Source organism: Pleurodeles waltl, chromosome 4_1 (genome assembly GCF_031143425.1).
Source record: "Pleurodeles waltl isolate 20211129_DDA chromosome 4_1, aPleWal1.hap1.20221129, whole genome shotgun sequence".
Lineage (NCBI taxonomy): Eukaryota > Metazoa > Chordata > Amphibia > Caudata > Salamandridae > Pleurodeles > Pleurodeles waltl.
Window position 1 is genome coordinate 541,616,372 of NC_090442.1, and position 27,386 is coordinate 541,643,757.

Consider the following 27,386-nt stretch of genomic DNA (forward strand, 5'->3'; position numbering starts at 1 on the left):
TTGAATTAATTTTGACAAACAGGGAGACATTGAAGGTAGCCTTGATTTAGAGCAGGGGCAACTTTCTGTATTAGCAGTGCGTTTCTTCCCTGTGCTTATACAAATAGAGAGGTATGCATGTAAATCAGTAGTCACAACATTTTCCACTGCCCTGCTTCCTTGATTTAAGGGTAGTAGCCTGGTTCCTCCAACGGTGCCTGGATGTCGTTTGATTTAAAAGGATGCAGAGCCCTGCAAGTGCCCTAGTGTGAATCAGATGGAAGTCTAGTCCTGCTGGTCCCGCACTGTGAGTCTGATGGACCCCCAAAACCTAACCTGGAAATCCCCAGCACCCTCTAAACACACTATTCTTGATGAAATCAGTCACACTATTGTTTTTGTTTTGTGGATCTATTATTATGTTTTGACCTTAAGATAAGGTTTTGCTATCAGTTTTACATTGTGAACAACCTCAAACACCACAAAAACACACAAGGGCAAATGTGTACTCACCATCGTATTTTGCTAATACTGCTTGAACATCTGCGTATGCTTGAAGTTCTAACAATGACTCCAGCAAGTTTTCGTGGATGTTGAACATACTTAAAAGAGGAAACTCTTTCATTAACTAGAAAGAAGAGATTAACACGTGTTAGTGAGATTCAGTTTAATGACTATGTTTGACTGCATGTCTCCTGAAAAGTATATTAAGTGTGGATGTGAGAGGTCATGAGCAATGCACTGGGGCAAGATATGGTTAGTACAGTTATTCTTAGGCCATATTCGGTGGTTATATTTTAATTTGTCACCAGAACAAAAATGTAACTGTTTTTCAATAACAAAAATACAGTCAAAGTGACATTATACTTACAATGCAAAACTTAAAAACAAAACAAATTCGTCATTTGTAATGTAAGGCACAACTCACACCCACAAAGCACTCCTTATGACTTCATACATGGCATCACTGATGATACATCAAATTAAATAATCGTTAACAACACAGATGAGATGACATATATCACCAATGACATAATCGGTGATGTCACTATCATGGATACTTCCAGCGTTAAAATATGGGTCATAAACCTGAATACATATTTAGAAGGATTACTTTCAGAAGTCTGACCATGTCCTGTCACTCCGAGTAGCAGCGTGTACGTAAAGAACATTCTTGACATACATACAGAAAGGAAAGCAAAATAAATAACTCTTCAAAACACTCCGAGCCCCTTCATAGCGGTCTAATTTCTCAAAAACTACTGAGCGCATTTACATTAAACCACAAAACGCATGGTTACTAAGTTTGTATTTCATGTCAAGTTGCTGTAACACTAGTGACCGTTTTTTGCTGCAGAGGGGAGGAGCACCTGACTGCAGAAGAGGCTCTCAAATGGTGGGCACATAACCTAGGTAGCACAAGCAGGACAGATGCTGCTGCTTGTCTAACGTTTGGTACATGGTAAACACCTGCATGATCCCAGAGGGACCCTGAACGGAAGAAACAGGGACAACAGAGATGACAGAGTCTACAGATCGCACGAAGTTATAAAGCAGAATGTAAGCCTGTTTCTAGGCGCCTAACACAGGCACTTCCAGAGCTACGCTGTGACAGGAAATATGCATTTGAAACATGGTCTTCTTTTCTCTGAACTTAAGTGTTTTCCAAGACAGAGCATGGATGAGGCTCGTTATTATCTTTGTGGAATAACCATCATCAAATATTACTAACGAGAAATATTCACACGCCTGGGTCTCCCATCAGACCTAAGCATTTGAATGTGACAGATGTGGGTGTAAGCACAGTGTACTTGTGGTCTATCTAGAAGAAGAACTACATGCGCTCCTGGGCGGATTCCGTATCTACAGAATCAGCACTTTATGCAGCTGTGGGGAATGATTCACAAGTGTGCACACAGTAGGGAGAACAAAAGCGTGAGTAAAGGTTTTACTGAATCAACAACGCCATCTCATAAAACACCTTTCTTGGCATACTTCAATAATCCACTCTGAAATTCAGGCAATATAGGGAAACATTACACTAGTGTAGTCTGTGGATGGTTAAATAGTGGGTACTGCTGCACTGTGTAATGCGGCCACAACAATATGCTACCTACATGCACCGAGAGTTTCAGGGTAGACAGAAACCAGTCTTAGCTACGCACAGAAATACCTTCAAACCCCCACAGGGGTCGCCCCACAAATCCCCACAAGCCTGTGCCTTCAATGAGGCGCCCCTGAGTCAGTGGCCCATTCTTCATGTTTAACACAGTCCTCACATCTTCCTGTCAGTTCCAAATGCAAGTACCATTCAGGAAATCTGCAGGATCTGGGGAATTCAAACCCTGGCGCACTGGACAGCACACACAAACCTTATTAAGACATTGCTTCTTTAGGGTGGACAGAGTTACTCACAGTAATCTATCAGCTGCTTCGGATTGTCTTCCCCTGAGGACACTACAGTGAGTGTGGCAGTGCCTTACAGGGTAGTTATCAGAGGCAGTGGGGCAGGTTGAGTTTCATGAAAACTTATGTCCAATGCTCTTTTGCGAGTTTTCTGTGTTTGCTCGAAAGGGTTGGTAGTGAATTTATTTTATTTTATGACGTGCAGTACTAAACCTTCCTGGCAAAAAAACTGCATTCTCCTAGGGACTATGAAAACTGTCACTCCATTGGCTGCTCTTCTATAAAAGATTTACGAGCACCTTTCAGGTTCGTCGCCGACCTTAATGAGCCTGGTCTAGGAGAGTTATATAATGGCTATAAGATTCTGCAGTTATAGTTCATCTGATTTCACCCATGGTTAGAGAGCTTTTTCAAAACTCAGAGGATGAATGTGAATCTGGCTCAAATCTGCATTTGCTTTTGCTGTGTTAAAGTTATTTAATCTAATGATGTACTAGAAAACAATCAGGATCCTGGAATAAATAATCACATTAAGGACTTTTTTTTAGCGATCCATTAAGTGTAGAATATCCATGTAAGCGCAAATATTTTTTTTAAAAAACATACTTTGAAAAACCAATGTAAAATATATTTCAAAGTAGATAATGAAAACAAAACTCAGTAAATCAAATGTTTACTTGAGTTAGGCCTATTGAATACCTGTGTGAGTGCTGAAAATAACATTAATAATTATTACATGTATTTCTGTATGCCTTTTAACATATAAAATGTATTAGCATAGAAAAATAATGTGTGACTTATAATGTGCCTACTTGATTGGCCACCATATTATACAGAGTTGTTCACTAACATGTATTAAGAGTTTATATATGTTTAAAAATGCATTACTCTGTCGTACTTACAGCTAAATATTATGATCTTTGCTTGTGCTAACTAAAAGGCCTCAAGTTAACAAGGCCACAACTACAACTGAATGTCTGCCAAATACTGAAAGTTGCAACTTTAGTAGAATGATCTCACATCCGCTTTATAACAAATCCTTTGTTTGAATCTCAAACTTGTTCAGAACTTGTATTAACCAAATGTATTTATTTTGAGGAAATGTGTGTAACCTAAAAATGTTTCTACATCACTGTAACTGTTGATTTCGAAGTGTATTGGAAATGCGATGAACAATGGACCTACTGATAATTGACGGAAGGTTCCTCAAGTTGATTCTTATTGTGTCGACTGGGTGTACGCAAATGGAGAAGAATCAATCATTAACATGCGGATGTCTGTCTAGCATATTTGTCTGATAAGTACTAAAATTATAATTGGACAATTATCATCACCAGATGCTTCTGACCAATGGAAAACGTGGGACAACTTTAACTTAACCACACTGTTCTTGGAGCTTAGGGGGAGCAGTCATCCATTTTGCAGCCATTATTTCCCATGTCACTCTTGGACACTCTGTCACTTTGACACTTGCCAGCCTGTCTACTGACATTCTGGTACTTTATTAACTTTGAGTTATTTCTCATGCTCCAGGCAATGATGCTGGTGCTTACTTTAGTGCTTACTGCTGAAAACTTGTAGCACTTCCCCTGACTTGCCTTAGACATTAACTTGATGTTTCAGAGATCATAGTGCCCCAATTCTGAACTAATCCTTTTCCTCTTCCCTCTGTCTTGATGTTGATTTCCCCCTGATGAAGACAGCACCGCTTGCTGATCCTCAAGGACAGGTATACAACTGCAATGTTTATTGTTGATTTGTTTTTGTTTTCTAGGTACCAACTGCTGCTTTTGATAGAGCCATAGCTAGATGTTTTCTAAATTTGTGTTACTAAAACTTCTGCATGGAGCCCAACGTGCTAATGCTAATCTGGAGTTAGAGAGGTGTTTTCTACAATTACATTTGTCTTTGCCAATAAACGGACAACATTCAATTGCTGAACAAATATATGTTCTTACCCTTTCTCAATTACTAATATAATAGATTTGTTCTGTCGGTATTGAAGGCCTAGTTACTGAAGCTTTGATAAAATTAAGATTCTTTAGGCATTTCAGTCAACCTGTGTTGTTTCTATATTTTTATCATATGATTTAGAGACTAATTTACATGACTTAGCATTGTTAATATAGGGAAATAAACATTTAAGTGATATTAAAAGGTGTGGTTATTTGTGGCCAAATGGGTCATGGTGCGTACAATTACTGACTGTAATGAACTGAATTATTTACTTATATTGATATTTATATGATATGATGGTGTGATCATCTTAAATGGGTCAAAAGGTTAATCAGCCTAAGGACGAGTCTCCTTACTAGCTATCATAACTAAACAGATAAGGCTTGACGCGCTCACACCTGCATACTTCAGGGCTGTCCTTGTGAGCAGAGAGAAGTCTGATTTTTGTTATATACAGGCTGAGCATCAGTAATTTTTTTCAGAAAGATATATGTTACTGTGTATTCTTTTCTGATAAAGGCACACCCAGAGGTCCTGTTATTACTGGACTCTGTCCAACTTATACTTTCAATAGCTCCAATACCATGGTACAACTAGAGGTTCTCATTTGTGGAAACCTACTCATAAAAGACAGTTCAGCTTTAGCCAATAAGGGTATTTACATCCCATATAATATTAGCTGGCCTGAAAGAAAGGCCCTTGTTAGATTTAACAATAATGATCATACTGCCACAAAAGCTTCAGATAAAAGAGGAGGTGTTGCTATTCAAGATACTGGCATGTACAACCAAGAAATGTATTGTCAACTTTGCAGTTCCTCTCACTACGCACACCTTAATTGCAGCACTCTTCCGGACATTCAGAAAAGGACTTACAACCTAGCAGATGAGGCCAAGAAAGATGTTTTATTATTAAGAATGGATTTTCATTTTTGGAGAGCAAGGAATCCAGAACTCCTGTTCCATATACTATCCCAAAAAGTCAACAAAGATGACTAAGACCCCAGAAAGACTTATACTGATTGGAAACTGTCTGTGTACACCCTTTTCAGAAAGCCCACTGAAAAAACACTTGGCTTGTATTCCACAGCCACGATCTCAGAGGCCTTAGAGAAAGGCTTCCTGTTGAGCAGGACTGTGCTGTAACAGTAAAACGAGTGATGATGTATTTGTGAAAGAAGAAAAACCTCTGCAATGAACTCAGAGTTGGGATACCCTCACAGACTAATGAAACAATCCATGAAGAGTTTGGTACCACCCTAGACAGAGGTGGTTGACTCAAACACTAAAATCCACTTGATAAGCGTACTTGTGTCACTTCATTCTGTCCCAATTTCATTAAGGTGGTAAAACTTGTCAAAAACATTAGAATACCCTCAATATGTCTGATCTTGCATTCGACTTACCACAACATTCCTTCAAACTTCAATTCATACTAGCAAAAACAGTAAACCAGACCCAATTAATCACCAATATCCTGGGTCTTCCATCTATTGGGACATTACAAATGCAGAAACGGTGTAGTCTGCAATTACACCTACAACACTAATACGAAGTGCAAAGTTGCAAATTCTCTGTTGGTTTAGTATTATACATCTGCAAACCACAATAAAAATAAAATTCTGAGGCAAGTCATTGATGTCATCCAAAAACAACCAAAGGAAAGTGACAATGTTGTTATTCTATGCAAACAAAAATGCAACTAGATCTTACATTCCATATCAATTGGAAAAGGACTTGACACTCTGGAAGAATGGAATTCTGTCATAAGGATCGAATCTTTTTGCCTGAATTATTAATATTGATGTCCTTGATGAACACAAATTCTACTACTATCCTTGATGCACGACTTTAATTTTTTCAGATTTCAAGAATCGAATAATTTGCTCTGGCAAGATTGATATACAATTATCTTCATAATGCTTATGATTCCACATACTAAAGCGCTGGAAATCTCCACACACCCTGTAGTGAACCAGTTGGCGGGAAGCGGTCTTACAGTGGGGCACACCAGAATGACATGAATTGCGAAGAGAGGAATACTGTGGGCTCAGGAAGCGTCCAATCACACTGACAGGGGATGCCTATTTGCAATCATTCGGAGCCCAGGCAGACAAGTACCAGGGAACGGCAAGCTGAAGAGGGAATTCACCTTATTACCATACTGGGTAGCATCCTGACACTCTCACACCCGATTTGATGCTCCTTCCGTGTAGTCTTCACCCTTCTCTGCGGCTCTTTCCCTCCTCCACAATCTTCTCCCAGCACTACTCTTTCAATGGTACTCACATTCCACATCGCACATGACAGCCAATCAGCTGGGGTTGGGATGGGGGTGGGGGAGTGAAGTATCATTGCAATGTTTTGAACTGTATTAATTGAATGGTATTACAGTATAGGATCTTTGATCATCCCCTGAAAAATGCATTAACCTACTGTACATTCTGGCATTTGTAATACTGAATTTACTGTAATGTTTCGCCATTTATAGGTCTGGAGTGCACCAAGACATTTTGTTTTTAATACAAATGTGTCACTATAAATACTAACATACAGGAAGTGTCAGTCTGCCCTCTTCATCCATTGGTATGCTGTAATGTCATTCACATTTTGCTTTCGCCCACCACAGTATATAGAGCACAGGTTGAGCCCTTAGTCATGGGCTTACATCACTGAGTGTCAGCATTCTGCTCCTGTACAATGTGCACATCCACACAATAAGTAGTCTCCTTCAGTGCCAGGGACTACTGGTGCAATATGTGTTTTTACATTAAAAAAAATGTCAGCTTTTAAACAAGGCTCAGTCTAGTTAGGCGGGGGAATGGCAACCTCGCAACATTGCTACTGACCTGCTTGTATGTCACGTTTACCTTCAGAAAACATTCCAAAGAAAAATAAGGTCTGTTAAAACAAACAAGTCAGCAGCCAATGCCAGACCTATTTCTCTTTGCCACTGCTTCTTTCATTTGCACACCATGCAATCATGTATGAGCACATCAAAGTTCTTTATGAATTTACTTTCAATTGCGAAAAAACATGCACTATTTTTGCTGCTCACTTTGAATTGTGGTTGGCATTTAACCAGGAATCCGGAGATTCAATGTGCACGGGCCTAAACAGATGACCAGTAACTACAGAGTTATAAATAATGAGTCTCCAGTAAACCACTGCACTCTCTTAAGCACGTACGGAGAGCTCCCCAAAAGGTGGGTATTCAGAAGAGTCAAACAGCAGAAACATCTGGGTAACTGACGTCTTCTTGAAACTTGTTGGGATGGGAATGTCCCCTACACGGCATTCAGGTGTGTTCCTTTGCAATGAGTGCCCAACTGCACGCATATCTTGTACCATGTGTAAAATATTGGGTTTTTGATTAAGTAGGCTTGTCAGGGTGAACCACAAAAGTCAGTAAATTAACCTTGCGCTTAAACCTCGGGTAGCTTAGTACAAAAGCAGTCAGGATAACTTAGATGCACCATTTTAGGTATTTATGCAGCACTCAAACAGTAGTAAAATGAAAACAGAACAAAAATCCCACACCAATTAAAAAACAGATTGAATTTTAATTAATAAAATTACTCTTTGTGCTATATACAATCAGTAGAAGTTATGGATTTGTAAAGTTTTTAGTAAAATCTAGCACCTAAAAGCACTAACTGCGGCTATCTGGCCTCACGAGACGGGGGCAGAGTCAAAAGTTAAGGCCAGCCACAACGGAGCGTGGTTCAGATACACAAGGTAGGTTGGGTCCCGTCTTGGCTTACCTTCAGACTTGGAAGAAATTTTGAAGAGAAGTCCAGTATAAGCTAGAGTTCAGCGAGGCAAGGAAGAAGGCTGTGTCTGAGGAGTCATTGTCGTCACCAGGAAGTGCTGGACACGGTCTTGGTGAAGACTGCAGGAAAAACCTCCAAGTAGGAAAAACTAGACATCCAGGTCGAAGAGGTCATCATCACCAAGCCTGTCGCCACTGAACTCTGAGAAGATTTTTACCTTCTACTTAGAAAATGTTTTGGAAATTGAAAACCTCCAGCAGGACGAAGCTGCAAGCAATATCTGAAGAGGGCTCCGCAAGGTCAAATATTGTCCATCAGAGGTCCAGCTAAACAGGATCCGTTGTTGTGGAGAAGAACGCAGCAGGAGCTACCGCAAAGTCAGGCCAACTGGCGATGCATCTTGGGTTGATCAACTGATAGGTGAACATTTTCTTTAAGTCCTAACGTTTAGGGTTAAGCAAGTGCAGTGCCACGTCCAGGGGTCCAGAACCTGGGTGGCACCACTTAGGGGTTAGGACTCTCTCCAGCAGAGGTCGGGTGCAGGGTTCAAGGTCTCTAGGACTTGTTTTAGAATTGTAGCTCACAAAGGAGGCCAGCCAACAAGCCTTTGGGGTCACTGGTAGTCCTGGGTTCAAGGAGATGACCCTTTCTCCTTAAAGCAGCAAGGCAGTCCTCAAGCAGCATGGCAGGCCTTGAAGAATATGGTGGGCTTCAAGAAGCAGGGCAGTCCTCTGGAGTACAAGGCAGGCCTTGTGGAGTTTATACAGCTCCAGGCGTGTACTGAAGTAGTGGTTCAGGAGGTCCAATATTTATACCTGGTGCCAGACAGTGATATCCTGGCTACCTCCACATCTACTTATGGAAAGTTATTTTCTTTCCCTGCCAGAGCTCTAAGTAGTTTAAGGTGATAAAACACTGGTGTCAAGTTCCTCTGTGTGTGTGTGCTGAAGGCAGCCCTTTGAAATGTAAGTAGAGCAAGGAACAGCTCCACCCTAAACATCCTGGAAGGACTACCCATTCTGCCAACACCTAGTCCCTCCTTTGTCTTACTGTCTGGAAGGAATAAACAAAGGCCAAGAAGGCTCAGCGGTTCACAGCCATGGGATCCAGGACATAGGTAGCAGGCACCAAATGGTCAGGACAAGAAAATGCCAACTTTCTATAAGTGGAATTTTCAGAATTGTGAGTTAAAACTGGAGTTTTATATTAATTTTAAATTTAAAAAAAAGGATTTTAAATTACAATTCATTTGAATCAAAACTCTACATCCTTATCTGTTCCCAATCAAAGGTTAGCACCTATTGAATATATTAGGGTAGTCCAAAGTTATTCAATGGGAGGGATAGGCCTTAGGGTAGTGAAAAACAAATCTAGGAATTTTTCACTATCAGCACATAAAATATTTAAAAAGACGTCCTAATTTTTAAATACAATGCACCTCGCGCAATGACATCTTTAGACCCTGCTGTTGGGGGTTGGGGAGGGGGACGAGGGGGTGACATATGTTGTAAAATGGAAGGTCTAGGACTGCCAAAAGGTTTATTTTACCAGGTTGAATTGACAGTACCAAAATTGCACTATATGCTGCAATGGAAGACCTGAGACATGTTTTAAATTGCTACTTAAGTGGTTGGCACAATGAGTGTTGCAGGGCCACTAGTAGCAGTTAATTTACAGGCCCTATATACCTGTAGTATCATATACTAGGGACTGATAAGTAAATTAAATATGCCAATTAGGTGTAAGCCAATTGCACCATGTTTTAGAGACAGAGCACCCGCACTTCAGCACTGGTTAGCAGTGGTATAGTACACAGAACCCTAATGTCAACAAAAACGAAATTCAGAAAACATGAGGGGTGAAGGGAAAGGTTTTGGGGTAGACCACACCAAGGATGACAGGTCTAACACCCTGACGTTTATTTTCACCATGGTATCAGATTAATCAAACGTGTGCAGAGCCCGTCTCTAAGTTAGGCCCTGGATTTGTTCTGCGACCTGAATGGATGAGTCAAACATGCCCTCATTAGGGGCAGCTGAATACTCTCTCTGTGCTGGGTGTAGCTCATGAAGTGGTGGTGGCAGCATAACATGCTTGTAGAGAAAATCAATAGTGTGACAAGACCTTTTTACCTATGTTACTGGGAGTACAGTCCTACTGACCCAATTGTATAAAGTTCTGCTATTATGTGCATGCCCATAACCTTTCACTCAAAAACTTTGTTGGTCTAGCGTTTACAAATAAGTAGTGTTTGTAACCTGTGTGATGATAAGTTGTATGTATGAGTGAGCCAGAGCAGTGGAGGCCAGTGGGATCCATCCTGGGTGCCCCTGACCTGGCCTGGCCTAATAAAAGATGGAGGGTGAGGAATGTGGTCCCAGACAATGGAAGTGTACTGCCTACATTTAAGTATTTGAGGAAGGGGGTGCCTGATCCCGAAGTGAGGATGATGGAGACAGGGCTACCTTTAGAAATTCCATGAGGCCTTTTTTAGCATGTATATGCTGATTAGTCTTCCTGAGCACTTCCCTTTGGTGGATGGTAAAGCTGGGACTAGAGACTCCTGTGAGAAGTGAGAAAGGCCAGACCCAACTATTGGCTGCCCTGACTACTCCTTCTGTTTGGCTAATGATAGCCAGGTGCAGAAACCTCACACTTCTTTATGCCCCTGTTATAGATGTTCCAGGTTGGAGACAGCCCCAGAGTACCCTGCTGAGAGAAGTATCACTCAACACAAAGGCAGTGGAGAGAGAGTGGGCTGGGTGTTGTGCTGGTAGAGAATCCCACTCAGAGACATTGACTTTAATCATACATTTGCACTAAACACTGCACAAATCCAACAATCATTTAAGTGTGTTCTTCCTTGAAATGACAAGTACTTGGCTGGACACTGAGATTACTGCTTAACTTTGTTGACTGCTGAGAGTCGAGCTCATGCAAACCCCACACTACTTACCTGAGAAGTCTCTGTCTGCTCGCCCTTCCCACCCAGACAGTGAAGTGAGGAGGGGGTTGTACTAAGCCCAATTTGCATGGCAATAGGAGGGTGGGCCACAGGACATCAGTGGCAAACTACCCCGTGGGTGAATCCCAGCAGTTCCTGCCTGCCACAGCAGGGGTGTGGAATTTAATAAAATATCTGCTTGTCCATGGGACAGGTTGCTTCTGAAATATTCTTGTCTTGTAAAAAAATCTACTTGTCCCTTTGGTGCTATGTAGTGTGGCAACAAATTATGGCAGCAATCTAATTTTGTTAGAGCTCTGATAATAGCCTCTCTGATTATGCCAGGGCTACTGCTATAGTAGGGCTTAAATACTTGCAATTTCAATCCCTACTATAGCAATTTCCTTATTTTGCCACCTTTCCGCAGATCTACATACTGGGGCTGGAGGAAGCAGTAAGCAATAGCCCCAGGGCTGGAATGCTTTTGAGTCTGCAAACCTACTAACGTGCATGTTTTAAGGATTTCCACAAGCTCTTCTCTAATCTTTTCCCATAGTGAGAAAGGTTGGAAATTGACTCCCGACAATGGTAGAAGGAGATGTTTTTCCAGGGTTGGCAAAAAAAGTGGTTGGAGGGAAAGTGAACTTGTAAACACTCAATAGATTTTCACATGAGCAAAGCTACACATGCATATTTCTCGTGCTAAAGTACAGTTCACAAATATTTTCTAGGAGTACGATTTCCTGGTCTACTTCTGTAAGTTCTTGTGAATTCATTTAATACACTAATTCAAAGACAAATACAATGGGTGCACTTTTGTGACTTTCTTTAAGAATTGGGTCCTCAATTAGGTCTGGCTTTAACAAAGACATTTTGTTTTTATTAAACTTCTGTTTCTCTCTATCGGGTGGCTTTAATGCGAGTGATTGCGTTCTGCTCTTCCACAATGAGCCTATTGGCACACAAAGTAGTTTTGTTCAGTGCTAGGAACTACTGCGGCAATCAGAGGTGTAATGAACTCAGGGCAGGTGCTGTGCTGAGGGGGCCCACGGAGGGGGGCCTCGGGCCTTTGTTACACCACTGGTGGCAATGTGTGCTTTTTGAGACCAAAAACTTTTATTTTGCCTGCGTTTGTTACAATGGTGAGAGCCTGCCAACTCCCACAACAATAAAGTGTTACAAAAGCCATGTAAAAACAAGACACGCATTGACGAAACCAAACAAACTCACAAAAAATGACGGATCGGTTGGCTTTGCCAGTCCTTGTTTATTTTCATGCTTCACATAATCTTGTTGAAAATGACTACACTGATTTTCCATTAGGAATATTTTTTCGAACTACTAGCATGTATCAACAAGTTTTACTAAATGACGCTTCAAAGAAATAGCACCTAAAATTTAATAGTGGCGACTTTTTTTTTCCCTACTTTTTTCCCTACTTTTTTCTGAACATTTTATTTTGAAAGTAAAGAATCATCACTCTTGTTTACAAGCTTCTGCAAACATTTGCAGCTAATCAGAGAGTATTTGGTGAGCATTATACTTGGCCTCATATTGTTAAACTTTTCAAACGTGTGTACACTTTTTTTTTTGTTTTTCAGGAACCACTGTCAGTAGTGCAGTGTGACCTTAAAACGTTTATTTACAGTGCTCACCCTAATAATGAAGGCTTTTAATTAATTAACCAAAAATACAAGTTTGAACAGCATTAACAATTTGGACACACATTACCACAACTGCAGACAGTTTCCTTCTTTGTAAACCTGCAGCCAAAGGGTTTGTGCTGCAGGGGGTTGGGCCTACCTGTCCCAAGGACAAAATAACATTGAACATTTGGTGCCTTTGACCCCAAACAATAAGTCCCGGGTCAGGGGATAGGAATTCCATATCCCTGCTGCCACATGCCCACCTGTTCCTATGCCTCTGAATGGGGTCTGCAAGACCTAATGGAGATTAATAAACATACTTCAAAAAAAAAAAATGAAAGAAAAGCAAGGATGACCAAACTTAATTGGGTGGGGGGCAAGGAGGGTCATAGGCATAGTTTTGGAGGCAAACCATTGAGAAGCCACAGAGGGGACTCCTTTGATGATCAAACAGGTTTTTGAAGACATCAGCCCAAATAAGCAATCCATGAACAACACTAATGCCCTCTGAGGTGTGGTTAAGTTTCCTGTTTTTGGAAATGACCCAGGTAGCAGGAGTCAGTGTGGCAGGGAGATCAGGGCAAGGTGATGAAGCAGTCCAGCCTTGAATTAATACACCTTGTGATCAAACTGTGTTCTTGTTGGACAGTACTGGCGCAATTTTCAAAGCTTCAACAGTTGAAAGAAATAGATATTGATAGCAGAGAATATATGATATTAAGAGTTAGTCACAATATAGGAGAAACCGAAGATTGTTACTGTAGAGGAGGACACAAGTCGAATATGGATGATAGGGGAGGTGATGCAGTACCAGGGCAATCTTGCTCTCTAAAAAGGATTATTTATCCCCTCATTGTCAATCAATCAATCAATCATTAACATTTATAAAGCGCGTTACTGCTGCTCGAAAAGCCAGGTTTTTAGGAGTCTCCGGAATGCGGAGTGGTCCTGGGTGGTCCTGAGGCTGGTGGGGAGGGAGTTCCAGGTCTTGGCTGCCAGGAAGGAGAAAGACCTCCCACCCGCCGTGGAGCGGCGGATGCAAGGGACGGCAGCGAGCGCGAGGCCAGAGGAACGGAGGAGGCGGGTGGGGACGTAGAAGCTGAGGCGTCGGTTGAGGTATTCCGGTCCCTTGTTGTGGAGGGCTTTGTGTGCGTGGGTGAGAAGTCGAAAGGTGATCCTTTTGCTGACTGGGAGCCAATGCAGGTGTCTCAGGTGTGCGGAGATGTGGCTGTTGCGGGGTACGTCGAGGATGAGGCGGGCTGAGGCGTTTTGAATGCGTTGCAGGCGTTTTTGGAGTTTGGCGGTGGTCCCAGCGTAGAGGGTGTTGCCGTAGTCCAGGCGGCTCGTGACGAGGGCGTGGGTCACGGTTTTTCTAGTGTCTGCGGGGATCCAGCGGAAGATCTTGCAGAGCATGCGGAGGGTGAGGAAGCAGGCGGAGGACACAGCGTTGATTTGCTTGGTCATGGTGAGAAGAGGGTCCAAGATGAAGCTGAGGTTGCGGGCGTGGTCTGCGGGGGTCGGTGCGGTGCCGAGGGCCGTGGGCCACCAGGAGTCGTCCCAAGCGGATGGGGTGTTGCCGAGGATGAGGACTTCCGTTTTGTCAGAGTTCAGCTTTAGGCGGCTGAGCCTCATCCAGTCTGCGACGTCCTTCATACCCTCTTGTAGGTTGGTCTTGGCGCTGGCGGGGTCCTTGGTGAGGGAGAGTATAAGTTGGGTGTCGTCGGCGTAGGAGGTGACGATGATGTCGTGCTTGTGTACGATGTCGGCGAGGGGGCTCATGTAGACATTGAAGAGTGTCGGGCTGAGCGATGAGCCTTGAGGTACGCCGCAGATGATCTCGGTGGGGTCTGAGCGAAACGGTGGGAGGTAAACTCTTTGGGAACGGTTTGAGAGGAAGGAGGCGATCCAGTCCAGAGCCTGGCCTTGGATCCCGGTGGAGCGGAGGCGGGTGATTAGGGTGCGGTGACAGATGGTGTCGAAGGCAGCCGAGAGGTCGAGGAGGATGAGGGCGACTGTTTCACCGTTGTCCATCAGGGTTCTGATGTCGTCTGTGACTGAGATGAGGGCGGTTTCCGTGCTGTGGTTGGTTCGGAATCCGGTTTGTGAAGGGTCGAGCAGGTTGTTGTTTTCCAGGAAGGTGGTCAGCTGTTTGTTGACGGTCTTCTCTATTACCTTGGCTGGGAAGGGCAGGAGAGAGATGGGGCGGAAGTTTTTCAGGTCGCTCGGGTCAGCCGTAGGTTTCTTTAGTAGGGCGTTGACTTCGGCGTGTTTCCAGCATTCGGGGAAGGTAGCAGAAGAAAAGAAGAGTTGATGACGGCCTGGAGGTGCGGGGCGATGATGTCGTCGGCTTTATTAAAGATGAAGTGAGGGCAGGGGTCCGAAGGGGTGCCAGAGTGGATAGAGTTCATGATGGATTTGGTTTCTTCAGTGTTGATGTGGGTCCAGTCGTTGAGGGTGATGGCCGGGGGTGCGGGTTCGGTGATGCTTGGTTGGGTCTGGTGTCCGAAGCTGTCGTGGAGGACGCTGATCTTGCGATGGAAGAAGGTGGCGAGGGATTCGCACAAATCCTGTGAGGGCGTGACGGCGTTGGCGTTGGAGAACTCCTTGACGATGCTAAAAAGTTCTCTGCTGTTGTGGCTGTTTTTGTCCAGTGTGTCGGTGAAAAAGTTCCTTTTGGCAGCGCGGATCAGGTGGTGATGTTCGCGGGTAGCGTTCTTGAGGGTGGTCATGTTGTCAGCGGTGTGGTCCTTGCGCCAGGCCTTCTCGAGGGCGCGACAAGTTTTCTTTGATTCTTTGAGGGTGTCAGAGAACCAGAGAGGTTTTTTGGTGTTGGCCTGTCGATGCGTGCGTTTGAGGGGAGCAAGGTTGTCTGCGCAGTTGGAGATCCAGTTCGTGAGGCTGAGGGCTGCGTCGTTGGGGTCGGTGGTGAGGGTGGGTTGGTTGGCGGCGAGTGCGGAGAAGAGTTGCTCTTCGGGGATCTTGTTCCACTGTCGACGAGGGATGGGTTGAGTGCGGAGGTGGCGGGTCTCGCGTCGGAATGTGAAGTGGACACAGCTGTGGTCGGTCCAGTGTAGAGCGGAGGTGTGGCTGAAAAAGATGTGTTTGCTGGCGGAGAAGATAGGGTCAAGCGTGTGTCCGGCGATGTGGGTGGCAGTGTTGTCATGAAGTAACCAATTCATTTTAATTTACTCTTTAGTTAATTTGATATAAAGGTTGAGATTAGTGAGTGATTTCTATTATTCTATATCCTACACATTTCATTGTCCACTTAATACAGTTTATGGTACACAGCCGCTGTTGACGCTGTCATGTTGACGCCCCAGATGGTGACAGCGATTATCAATCTGAAACTACATATTTCAATCCGTTTTTCTAAACTTGTGGAGCATGTGCTGGAGCTCAATTTGAAAAAAAGACAAGGTGGTGATATGTAAAGTGGAACATTTCCTAAGATGACAAGGTGATACAAGGTTAAGAGAATATGATTGCTACCAAGACTAGCAGATGTGCACACTCCTACAATGTGTAATAAAATGTAGTTATAAGAAGGTGGGGCAGCAAAAAAGGAAAGTATCTACTTTAGTAAAATCAGAAATATGTTTAGAGACAGTTATTAAAATCAGTGTAAAAAGTAGAATTGCAAGCAATTTGAGTATTTTTCAATGATCACAAACACTAGAGCCATTTTGTCAACAAAGCCTCTGACTTTTATGTATTATTATGCTGTAATATATAATTATCGGTCTCTCTCACTTTTCTTTCTAAGTCTCCACTTTGCAGTTGCCTTTAATCAGAATCTGTTCTCTATCCTGTAATCTATTAATGCAAGTTTTCTCTCAGTTTTTTTTTTTACTCCTGTGATCTTGCTCTCCCCACTAAAATGTTTCTCATTTTACAGTCCAGCACTTCCCTGCAGTCTTTCTCTCACAATGTATCTGTCTTCCCTACTGCTATCTCGTCACCTGCTGCCACCTTTTCTTGCAAGGTCTCTCCCCTGTTGCCAGTCTTTCCTTCACTTCTGCCTGCTTTCAGAAGTGCCTATCTCTGGGTAATCTTTCCCTGGTCTATATTATTTACCGTTTATCCAGTTTTTTACTCTGCATCTTTTTCCCATTCTCTCCATCCTTTGCTGCTATCTTTCCTTGCAATACATATTTCTCTGCAATGTAGTGGTTTGATACTCTGAGGTACTGCTCTCTAACTTTTCATGCAAATCTTTTATCCCCTCCCGATTTATTTATTTCTCTCTCTACCACTCTGTTTTCTCTCTATTTCTCTTATCCTGTTCTTGCCCGCCTCTTACCCACCTTCCCACAAAGAGTTGAGCTGTTGGAAATGTAAGACACAAATTCAAACAGCAGGTACCACGAGTTCTGATTCAGGACTCGGCCTCATTCCCTATTCATGCAAGGTCACTCCTGCAACGTAGGGGACCGAAAAAATGCCAAATTGGTGTTTTATATGTCTGCGAGTTAAGCATGATTTGCAGTGGGCTGACACAGGCACTGAAGCAAACTTGGGCAAAGGAACACATCTAAAATCATAAACCAATGGATGGTCAAAACAACATCCGGAAAAACACATCACCATTCAGTAATCAAATCTGTATTTCTGACTGGCTTCTCTCTGGAAAAGATGCAGGTGAGCCCTTCTGAGGATACTGAAAACTGCCAAGAAAAAGACCAAGACCAACAACTGTTCTCTTCCTAGTAGTGGGAGAGTTGCTCAACATAACCCAGTAACTTAGGAAAATCTCTGGGTCTGGTATACGAGCTCAGTTTGTTAAGTTCGCTATAATGGTATTTTTTGATGGGCTCAAACGGTTTATGTGAAATGCCCTTGTAGGTTAGTTAGGCAGGCCCCCTTTTCCATAGTCTACTGCATTTGCTTTGATTTTGTTTTGTGAGTTTTTACTGTAAACTAGGAAACGTGTGCAATGAAGGCCCATTAATGGAGGCACCGAGCATCATCAATAAATGGAGGCATAGAGCATCAACAATGTTTAATTGGTATCGTTGGCATGTCTTACTGTAGAGAGCTTTAAAATGAATCAAACAACTGCATAAAAGCACACACTCACATCTCTCATCATTTTGACTGCCTCTCTGGTCCTACCCAGTTTTCTCGAGCACATGGCCAGCCTCCTTTTAATGTACACCAAAACGTTGGTGTCCCGCCCTTGAAAGAAAAAGTAAGATGATGTTAATTTTCTTAACAGAAGTAGTAGAATCAGGAAAAAGTCATACTGCAAAGGGTTTTTTAAGACGTGAAAAAAGGGTGCACACAATATTAACAATGAATTAGGAGGAGTTTCCAAAATGCCTACATTTTAAACCTCAGAGTTATAATCCCACGATTTAGCACAGTTTGATGTGAAGAAATAATTCTGTGTTTTAAACCCTGTTTAAATACGTCAAAATATAAACATTACGTAACAATAAACATATTAAAAATAGTACAAGTGCCCACAAATTGAAAGGCAATAGCACAAAATATGTTTTATTATTGAGTGTTAAACTAAAAGCATGTTAGATTAAGTGTGCTGGTCTCCAGGGTAGTTGACACATTGGACGCGTCATTAGTTTTCACGTGTGTGGCACATACATAATGAGGTTTAAATCTTCTGTTAGAAGTTCATGGCTCATTCATTTTTTGCAACCTGAGGGATAGATTTACTGTCCAAGACAGGGATCGCCTACCTTTTCTATAATAAGATCTGCTTTTGTTTAATATAAATCATCCCGAACTACTAGCACAAATTATTAATTTTACAATTGTGACCACTTCAGACATGAGGGGCAATTGCATGCAGCGTTACTGGCAGTGACCCCCTAGGAACATCACACAACGTCACCAGCAATACTGTGTTAAAACAACCTGTATCACTTTTAATTTAGAATAACTCTACGTGTCGTAACAGTCATGTATGCAATGCCCTCTGGCACCTGGGACTCCCCAACGCAGCATGAATTACATTTGAATATCAGCTTTAAATATATTTTTATGCACACATCAGCTTATTAGTTCTAAAAATACACACATTTTACTTTTAAATACATCCTTTTTCAATTTTGGAGACATACTTCAACCAAACAAAAATCTTTCATTTACTAGCGTGGGCTATACATAGGGGAGCTACTCACAAGTACCTGGAGAGCTACCTGTAGCTTCCGAGCAACTCATTGGCGTACCATGCACTGAGGTATGTGTATAGCCACGATGTCTGAAGTACAGGATTGCGCCATCTGTGCATCCTCAGCATAAACCCAACTGTTTGACGGACATATCTCTGCTATCTTAACCAGAGATGTCTTTTTTTCTCATACCTGGCCTATAAACTTAGGGAAAGCTCTGTCTCAACTGCAGATATATAACATCATTGTAACCCTTAAAGCAACATTGTGCCCTGAAATGTTGATCTGTTGCATCGATACAATTTGAGCGACAGCTCTGCTCTATATTGCGCTGGCCTGTAACTGTGCAATCCAACTGACAGCGCTGCTTTTAAATAAAGAAGTAACCTAGCTTTACTCTGGAATCTAGCACAGCCACCTGCCTCCCATCTGTGTTATATAAATAACCTCAGGGATATTTTTCCTGCCCAACACGTATAACATTTTTGTAACCTAACACCTAGCTCTGCTATCTAAAGGACTGCCAGAATGGGATCACTGCTTGCGCCGGACCATCCCTGCCCCGTCCTTCGATCTTACACTTCCTGAAGCTCTAGGGCACTCGCAGCCCAAGGATCTTCTGCGGCCTGCCCCTCTCACCCCTCCACTGGGCGCAGACAGCCCCTGCCTCCAGCTCGCACATGGCTGCCTTCCCTTCTAGCCCTTCCTGTGGCCTGACCTCACATTGTGCACACCACTCTAGCACTCCCATCACCTGGGCCTCACACCGCCTACGGTGTAACCTTAGATTCCACCCCTTTAATCAAGTGCCACACAATATGTTTAAACCAGCTCATGCCTCCTACAACAAATTCAATTATGTTTAATTAAAAACACATTTCACACTATTTTAGAGCCCTCCTTTACTCAAACCCATATTTGATCCGTAAAACCAAGTGTTGCATACATTTCTACATATAATAATATAGATACTCTCAAACCACTGATGTTGCATGTGTTTTGTTCATATTTTACTTACAGTGTGCTGACATGGATAACTATGATAATATTTACACATACTTTCATTTCCTTAACAATAAGTTAAAACAAAATTAATTTCAGAAATAAAGTTACAACGCTTTTTAATGACAAATAAAAATAAAACGGAAAAAGCCATCTACTGAAATATAAGTAAAAAATGCTGGATAAGAATACAAACGAATATGTGGTACGAAGATAGTCACTGGCAGTAATTTCTGTATAGGTCACTTTATAGTACGAAAAAGTAACAATTAAACAATAAATTTAGCATATCAGCAGGAGAGATGCAAAAGGTGCTGCGCCTATTTAAAAATTAAAAATCTCTAGTGTATGTCTTTTCATTGAGAATAAATTAGATGTGTAAATTAATTATTCCCATTTCCTACACTCAACATACATTTGAGAAAGACCGACGTTTAGATAAGAGTCAATTCTATACAAAGCGAATTAGCTTTAAGGGAAAGTAGATGGTGGGAGGAGGAGCACTACATACGGTGGATCTTATGCTACGTGGTGGAATACAATCCTTAAGACTCATTTAGTTGCAAGTCTTAGGCAGGTCTGATTGGCCTGAAACCCAACACACACCAGAAATGTACCAACACGTATTCAAGGAAGGGCAGACCTCAAAGGGAAAATAGTAAGATTACTCAAGTAGGCCTGTTCTTCTGCAAGGCTTGCGACCCAGGCAGACTAGGACACATTAGCATCAGAACATTTGGCGACCGTGATGAACAAATAGCTTAGTAATCTTAGTAAAGTAATATGTTTGCTTCAAGAGAGGCGTGCAGTGTATATCTCTAGAGTACTTGAAGTCAACCACATGCGTTCAGAAAAGATTATTCTATACAGCTGCTAAAGTACAGTGGCTGTAAATTTTACTGGATTGCGCAACCAATCTAACCTCTGTTGCTGCAGAAGTTAGTGTTGATAATTTTGTAAATTTACTTTGTGCAGTGTTGTAGCATGTTCTATGATTGTATCTTAAGGACTGAAAAGATAATGTCTGAAGCTGAGCAACTTGGAGCCAGTCAAACCTTCTAAAAGCATGTTCCCTTGAGCCCCTATACTTGAGGCCCAATATGTCATGTAATTGTCCTTTGGACCGAATGCAAAGTTCTAAGTCAAGTAGTTATATGTGTAAGGCAGATGAAAGCAGAGCTCAGAAATGGACATCAGTATAAATGGAAAATCGTTTCCCTGGATACGGATGTGTGGTTCAAACGAGAGAAAGAGATTAAACAGGACTCCTATTTTAGTAAAATTCACCAACCTGGGGACAAAAGCTAGTCAGGCAAGAGGCCCAGAATGAATTGGAATTTAGAAGGTCATCAATTTACAACGGGCCAATGGTGAATTGTTTACTTTTGAAGCCCCCTATGGAATACCTTTTAAATGTTTAAGTGCCTAGAATCTCATTTCCATTTCTTCATCTGCTTACTTCTTAATCCTTTTCCTATTTAGGATCAAGCCTGCTAGCGCATACCTCTCGCTTGCAAGAATCTGTTGTGTACAGTAAAAGGCTTGGAGCCCGCCTGTCGCTTACCATTTGTTGGCTTGCGCAACACTCTTATTTACAACCTTGTAATTCGTCACTGTAGGCCAAGCATCATTTCTGTTCAACTTAATGAGTGCCTGTCTGCTGCTCTAGACGTGACTGAGGTACTATTTTGCCCTGCAAACAGAAGGCTTTTGACTGGTACAAACGTGCCCAGTAGGACAAACAAAATGGAAACTTTTTTTTTATAGCTAACTTTCTTTTATTTTGCCAAGTGTTCTTTTCTCACTTTGCACTCATGTTTGCTTTTGTTTTTGCTTGTGAGTGCTGTTCTCAAAAGATGACGATTGTCTTGTTCTAAATATTGTAACGCAACATTGTTTCTTTATTATGTGCATTTTCTGAAATGATGCTTTAACACATAATTGTGCAGCACACCCCAATCCACCCCACTCCAATTCACACATCATCCCACACCAGTCCACCTCATTCCAATCCAAACCATTCACCGGAATCCAACCCACTTAACTCCTCCCAACCCACCTCATTCCAATCTGCCACACCCCAGTTCGCCCCACTCGAATCCAAAACAATCTGCCCCACTCCAATCTGCGCCACTCGAATCCAAAACTATATGCCCTAGTCCCATCTACCCCACTCAAATCTGCCCCAGTCCAATGCAAAACAATCTGCCCCACTGCAATCCAAATCAATCTATCCCACTCCAATCCAAAACAATCTGCTTCACTCCAATCCGCCTCACTCCAATCTGCCCCAGTTTAATCCAAAACAAACTTCCACACTCCAACCTGCTGCAATCCAATACAAAACAATCTGTCCCACTCAAATCTGCTCCACTCCAATCCCAAACAGTCGGCCCCACTCCAATGCAAAACAATCTGCCCGATCCAAAACAATATGTCCCACTCCAATCCAATCCACCCTACACCATCCGAATTAAACTCACTCCAATTCTCCCCACTCCCATCCAATTCACCTAACACCACCTCAATCCGCCTTACTCTTATCTAATCCACCCTAATACAATCTTCTGCACTTCAATCCAAAACAATCTGCCCCACTCCAATTCAAAACAATCTGCCCCACTCCAATTCAAAACAATCTTCCCAACACCAATTTGTCCCACTCGAATCCAAAACAATATTCCCCACTCCAAAATGCCCTACTTCAATGCAAAACAATCTGCCCCACTCCACTGCAAAACAATCTGCCCAACCCCAATCTGTGCCACTCAAATCCAAAACAATATGCCACACTCCAAAAAGCCCTACTTCAATGCAAAACAATCTGACCAACTCCAATGCAAAACAATCTGCCCCACAGCAATCCAAAACAATCTGCCCCACTCCAATCCACAAGAATCTGCCCCACTCCAATCCACAAGAATCTGCCCCACTCCAATCCACAAGAATCTGCCCCACTCCAATCCACAAGAATCTGCCCCACTCCAATCCACAAGAATCTGCCCCACTCCAATCCACAAGAATCTGCCCCACTCCAATCCACAAGAATCTGTCCCACTCCAATCCACAAGAATCTGTCCCACTCCAATCAAAAACAGACTGCCTCACTCCAATCAAAAACAGTCTGCCTCACTTCAATCCAAAACAATATGGCCCACTCCAATCCAAAACAATCTGACCCACTCAAATTCACCCCACTCCAATCTGACCCACTCCAATGCAAAACAATCTGCTGTACTGCAATCCAAAACAATCTTTCTCACTCCAATCCGCCCTAGTCTAGTGTGCCACACTCCAATCCAAAAAACTGTCCTACTCCAATCTGCCCCACTCCAAAACAACATGCCCCACTCCAACACAATCCACCCCACTCCATCATAATTCAACCCACTCCAATTCACCCCACTCCCATCCAATCCACCCAACACCACCTCAAGCCATCTCACTGCAATCCACCCGAATACAATCTGCTGTACTCCAATCCAAAACAATCTGGCCCAATCCAATCTGCCCTAATCCAAAACTATCTGAGCCACTCCAATCCAAAACAATCTGCCCCACTCCAATACATTTCAATCTACCCCTCTTTAATCCAAAACAACCTACCCCGATTCAATTTGCCCCACTTCACCCTGCCTCAATCCAATCCCACCAACCCACTACAATTCAAAACAATCTGCCCCACTCCAATTCAATCTGCCTCATCCCAATCCTATTTATCCCACTCCATCCCACACCATTCAACCACAATCCACCCCACTAAAATCCAGTCCACCCCAATCCAATCCACCCCAACCCAGCCCAATCCAATTTGCCTCACTCCAATCCAATACACCCCAACCCAATCCACCCACTCTAGACCAATCCATCCCACTCCAATCCAATCCACTCCACTCCAGTCTAACCTAGTCCACATTAATCCACCCTACTCCAGTCCAATCAACCCACTCCAAGCCACCTTAATCTACCCCAGTCCAGTTCACCCTCTCCAATTAATCCACTCCACCCCAATCCACTCCACAATCCAATTCACCCCTCCAGCTCAATCCATCACAATCTACTCCACCCCACTCCAATCCAATCTACCCCAACCCAATCCAATCTACCACTCCCCAATGCACCCCACTCAGTCCAATGCACCCCATTCAATCCACTCCACCCGACCATAACTCGATCCACCCCACTTCAGTCAACCCCACCCAGTTCACTGCACAATCCAATCAATCTCACTTCAACGCAATTCACCCCACCCCAGTCCAACCCGCTCTAATACAATTAACCCCACCTCATTTCAATCCACTCCACCCCACACTACCGCATTCCAATCCACTGCACCCCAGTTCAGTCCACCACACTCCAAACCAATCCAACCAGCCTCCCCACTCCAATCCACCCCACTCGATCCACCCCACCCAAGCTATCCCACCTCAATGTAATCCACCCCACCCCACACTGAAGCCCCACACCCCAATCCAATACACCCCACCTCATTTCAATCCACCCCACTCCAACCCATACCACTCCAATCCAATCCACCCCACTTCAATGCTCACCGCTGCAATCCAATCCACCCCACTCCAGTCCAGTCCAATCTAATCAACTCCAGTCAAATCTAATCTAATCCACCCACTCCTATCCACCCCACTCCAATCCACCAGGATCCAATCCACCCCAGCCCGATCACTCCAATCTAAACCACCCACCCCAATTTAATCCATCCCACTCAAATCCAACCCAATCAAATCCATCTCGTCCCATTTCAATCCACTACAATCCACCCTAAATCAACCCACCCCACTCCATCCACCCGACTCTACCCCAATCCAATCCACCCGCTCTACTCCAATAGTCCAGCCAATTACCTCAATCCACTCTAACCCACTCCACCCTATTCCACCACACAACACTCTCTGCCACTAAGCCACTGAACTCTACTCCCCTCTGCTCAACTCTATGACACGCTACTCTCCCTACTCCACTCGACAAACCCATTCTGTGACACTCTATTCTTCCACTCCACTCTACTAACTGTTTAGCCATGCTAAACAGCAGCCACACTAGTGTACAACATGGCAAAACACACTGCGAAAGCCAATAGCTCTTGTAAAGGCAATACCTACTGGCTTTGCCTATACTTTTATATTTTGCTTTGTATTGTCTTGCCGAACTTAGATTAAATCTTTGTTTTTCTAACTGTATTGCTGTTCTCTTGTGCTGTTACACATAACACTATGTATCTCCTCTGGACGTTGCCTTGCTAGCCTGGTCAAATGGGAGTCAATGAATACAATGGTAAACTTGCACACTGTTCTGGACCGAACTAGACTTTGGGACACAGTGCAGCTGCAGAGAGCCTTTTACAATTTTTGCTGATCCATTCTAGGACTGTCTGTAGATGTCTGAGTTAGATACATAGTAACCTGAAAGACTCGACTGGTGGAAAGAGTTTACCCATTAAGCTAATTTGTGATGTTTTTCATAAATGAGTCTTATGGGAATGCAGAAGTGATAATCTGAAAATGATTACTTCGAATAATATTCAGCTGGAAGAAATAATTGGAAAAAGGAAAGTCTCAACAAGGTATGAGTTGATGCTTATTGATAGTAAAGCTCTGCGCATGTATAATAAATTAAGAAAAAAATCAGAAAAAGATCTGGGATAAAAACTAAACTGCATGGAAGATGCAGACGAGGGACAGTATGAAGTAAAAAAACAAATTGGCCCGAGTAACAGAGGAATGTTGAATTTTTATTGGTGTTGCGCAACACCAGCAGTCTCTAAGCAACTTTAGAATATTTTGAGATGGTCTGGACAGGAGGAGGAAGAGGAAGAAGGAGAAAGGAAGGGAATGGAAATCAAGAAGGGAGAGCAGGATAGAAAAAAGAAGGGCCATCTCTTTTATTAGATGGTTGAAAGCAGTGGTCATATAATGCACTTTCTCAGTCTATAAGATAGCATACAATCACTGAAAAAAGGCTGTCTGAACTATTTCTCATTTGCAGTCAGTCAGTGCTTACTACACTGACTAACTGTTCAATCATTGGCAGAGTGGTTTATCTCATAAACCCATGATGACTCTCCCCCTTCATCACAATGGATGCACACATGTTACAAGCCAAACTTCACCACAATTTAAGAAACAGTACCATTTCCCAATCAGAGTAGAAACACATTTAGAGTGACTTTTTTCTAAGATGAATGCGTAAAACTAGATAGGAGAATCATTTTACAGGTTTTAAAGGTCTGACTTAGAGGAAATATGAATTACTGTGGATGGAGTCTTACTGTGCTGGGCTTCATACTGTGCTCCATGATGCTGTAGCTGCTGGCTCCGTCTGTAGCATCCCTCGCCTGCCTTCAAAGCCTGCTTAAACAGCTTTTCTGCTTCAATGATAGTTGTTGCTTCTTCTTCTGCCAACAAAATATATGCTGTGGCACAACTGTAAACACAAAACAAGCACAAAGAGTTACAAACAGTAGGCAGCAAAGCTGAAAAAGTGGGTTCCTGAGCAGGCGCGTTGATGGTAGCAATGCAGGCCTCGGCCGGTTAGAGGTTTTGCTTAATGCAATGTGTCTAACAAATGGTTTTTTAAAGGATCTGGTGCTCAATAGCAACTCGAGGGTTTGCCAGATAGAAAATCTACAATGAGTGTGTGACTCTTAATTGCAAACTCCAAAACATAATTTTGTAGGCGTATGAGCAGGCATTTAACTGATAACACAGCAGTACAGTGGAAATGATGGAATAGAATTAGTCCTTATGGTTCAGTTAATTAAAACTTACAATCATTAGGAACACAAAAATAAAAAAACAGTACGCTAAGAATAAATCGTCAGTCAAAAGTTGCATAGCAACCATTAATACATAGTTCCAATAGTGTCCTAAATACAATAATATTTACTTTCATCTCATATGTATTATACCAAGTCCGGTAAAAAATGTTTTTTAAAAAGTGATAAGTGCCATTAAGATGATAATTTCCTACTTAATATATATGCTTGACTTGACATTAAATATCACCTCCTCTTCCCCGAATACCATGTTGTCACAAAATATACATGCTGGCCCTTAGACATTCATAGCATTACTTCCTGCCCACACTGCAGTAATACTACATTCAGCTGAAACTAATAGCAAATACTTAATTAGTACCAGACATTGCAGAATTAGATCCTTTATAATTCACTCTTTGCTAGTTTAAACTCTGCAATTTGAATACATTCAAGAAACTTCCCAGTAAACATCATGTCTTTTCCTTGTAGTCAGAATATTATCGCCCGATAACATGTACATATAGTATTATCAGTAAAATACTGCTTTAATAAACTTTTTTGTTCCGTTATGAGAGCAGGACAAATACATACAATATGACACATATTCTCCTTGAAGTATTTACAGAGCTGACACGTGATCTCCATAGAGCATCGCTTCCAAATCGGGGAATTAAATTGGGTTTGAAAGCCACCCATCCATAAAGTTAGCAATTTAAGCTTAGGTTTTAGTCCAAATAGATCCCCTAAGTACCAGTGAGGCCATATGAGCCAG

The 27,386-nt window shown here is 42.6% G+C and overlaps 1 protein-coding gene across 10 annotated transcripts in view; it reads right to left on the minus strand.

The window, feature by feature from the left end:
* The window catches only part of ST7 (suppression of tumorigenicity 7), a 557,088-nt gene that overhangs the window by 92,545 nt on the left and 437,157 nt on the right, over positions 1–27,386 (minus strand). For all 10 annotated transcript variants that reach the window (XM_069228913.1, XM_069228910.1, XM_069228912.1 and 7 more), the window contains exons 7-9: positions 26,126–26,280; positions 17,784–17,881; positions 493–607 (exon numbers count right to left, since the gene is read on the minus strand). In XM_069228913.1, the coding sequence (XP_069085014.1) occupies positions 493–607; positions 17,784–17,881; positions 26,126–26,280 (368 nt within the window). The remainder of the gene's footprint in view (positions 1–492; positions 608–17,783; positions 17,882–26,125; positions 26,281–27,386) is intronic.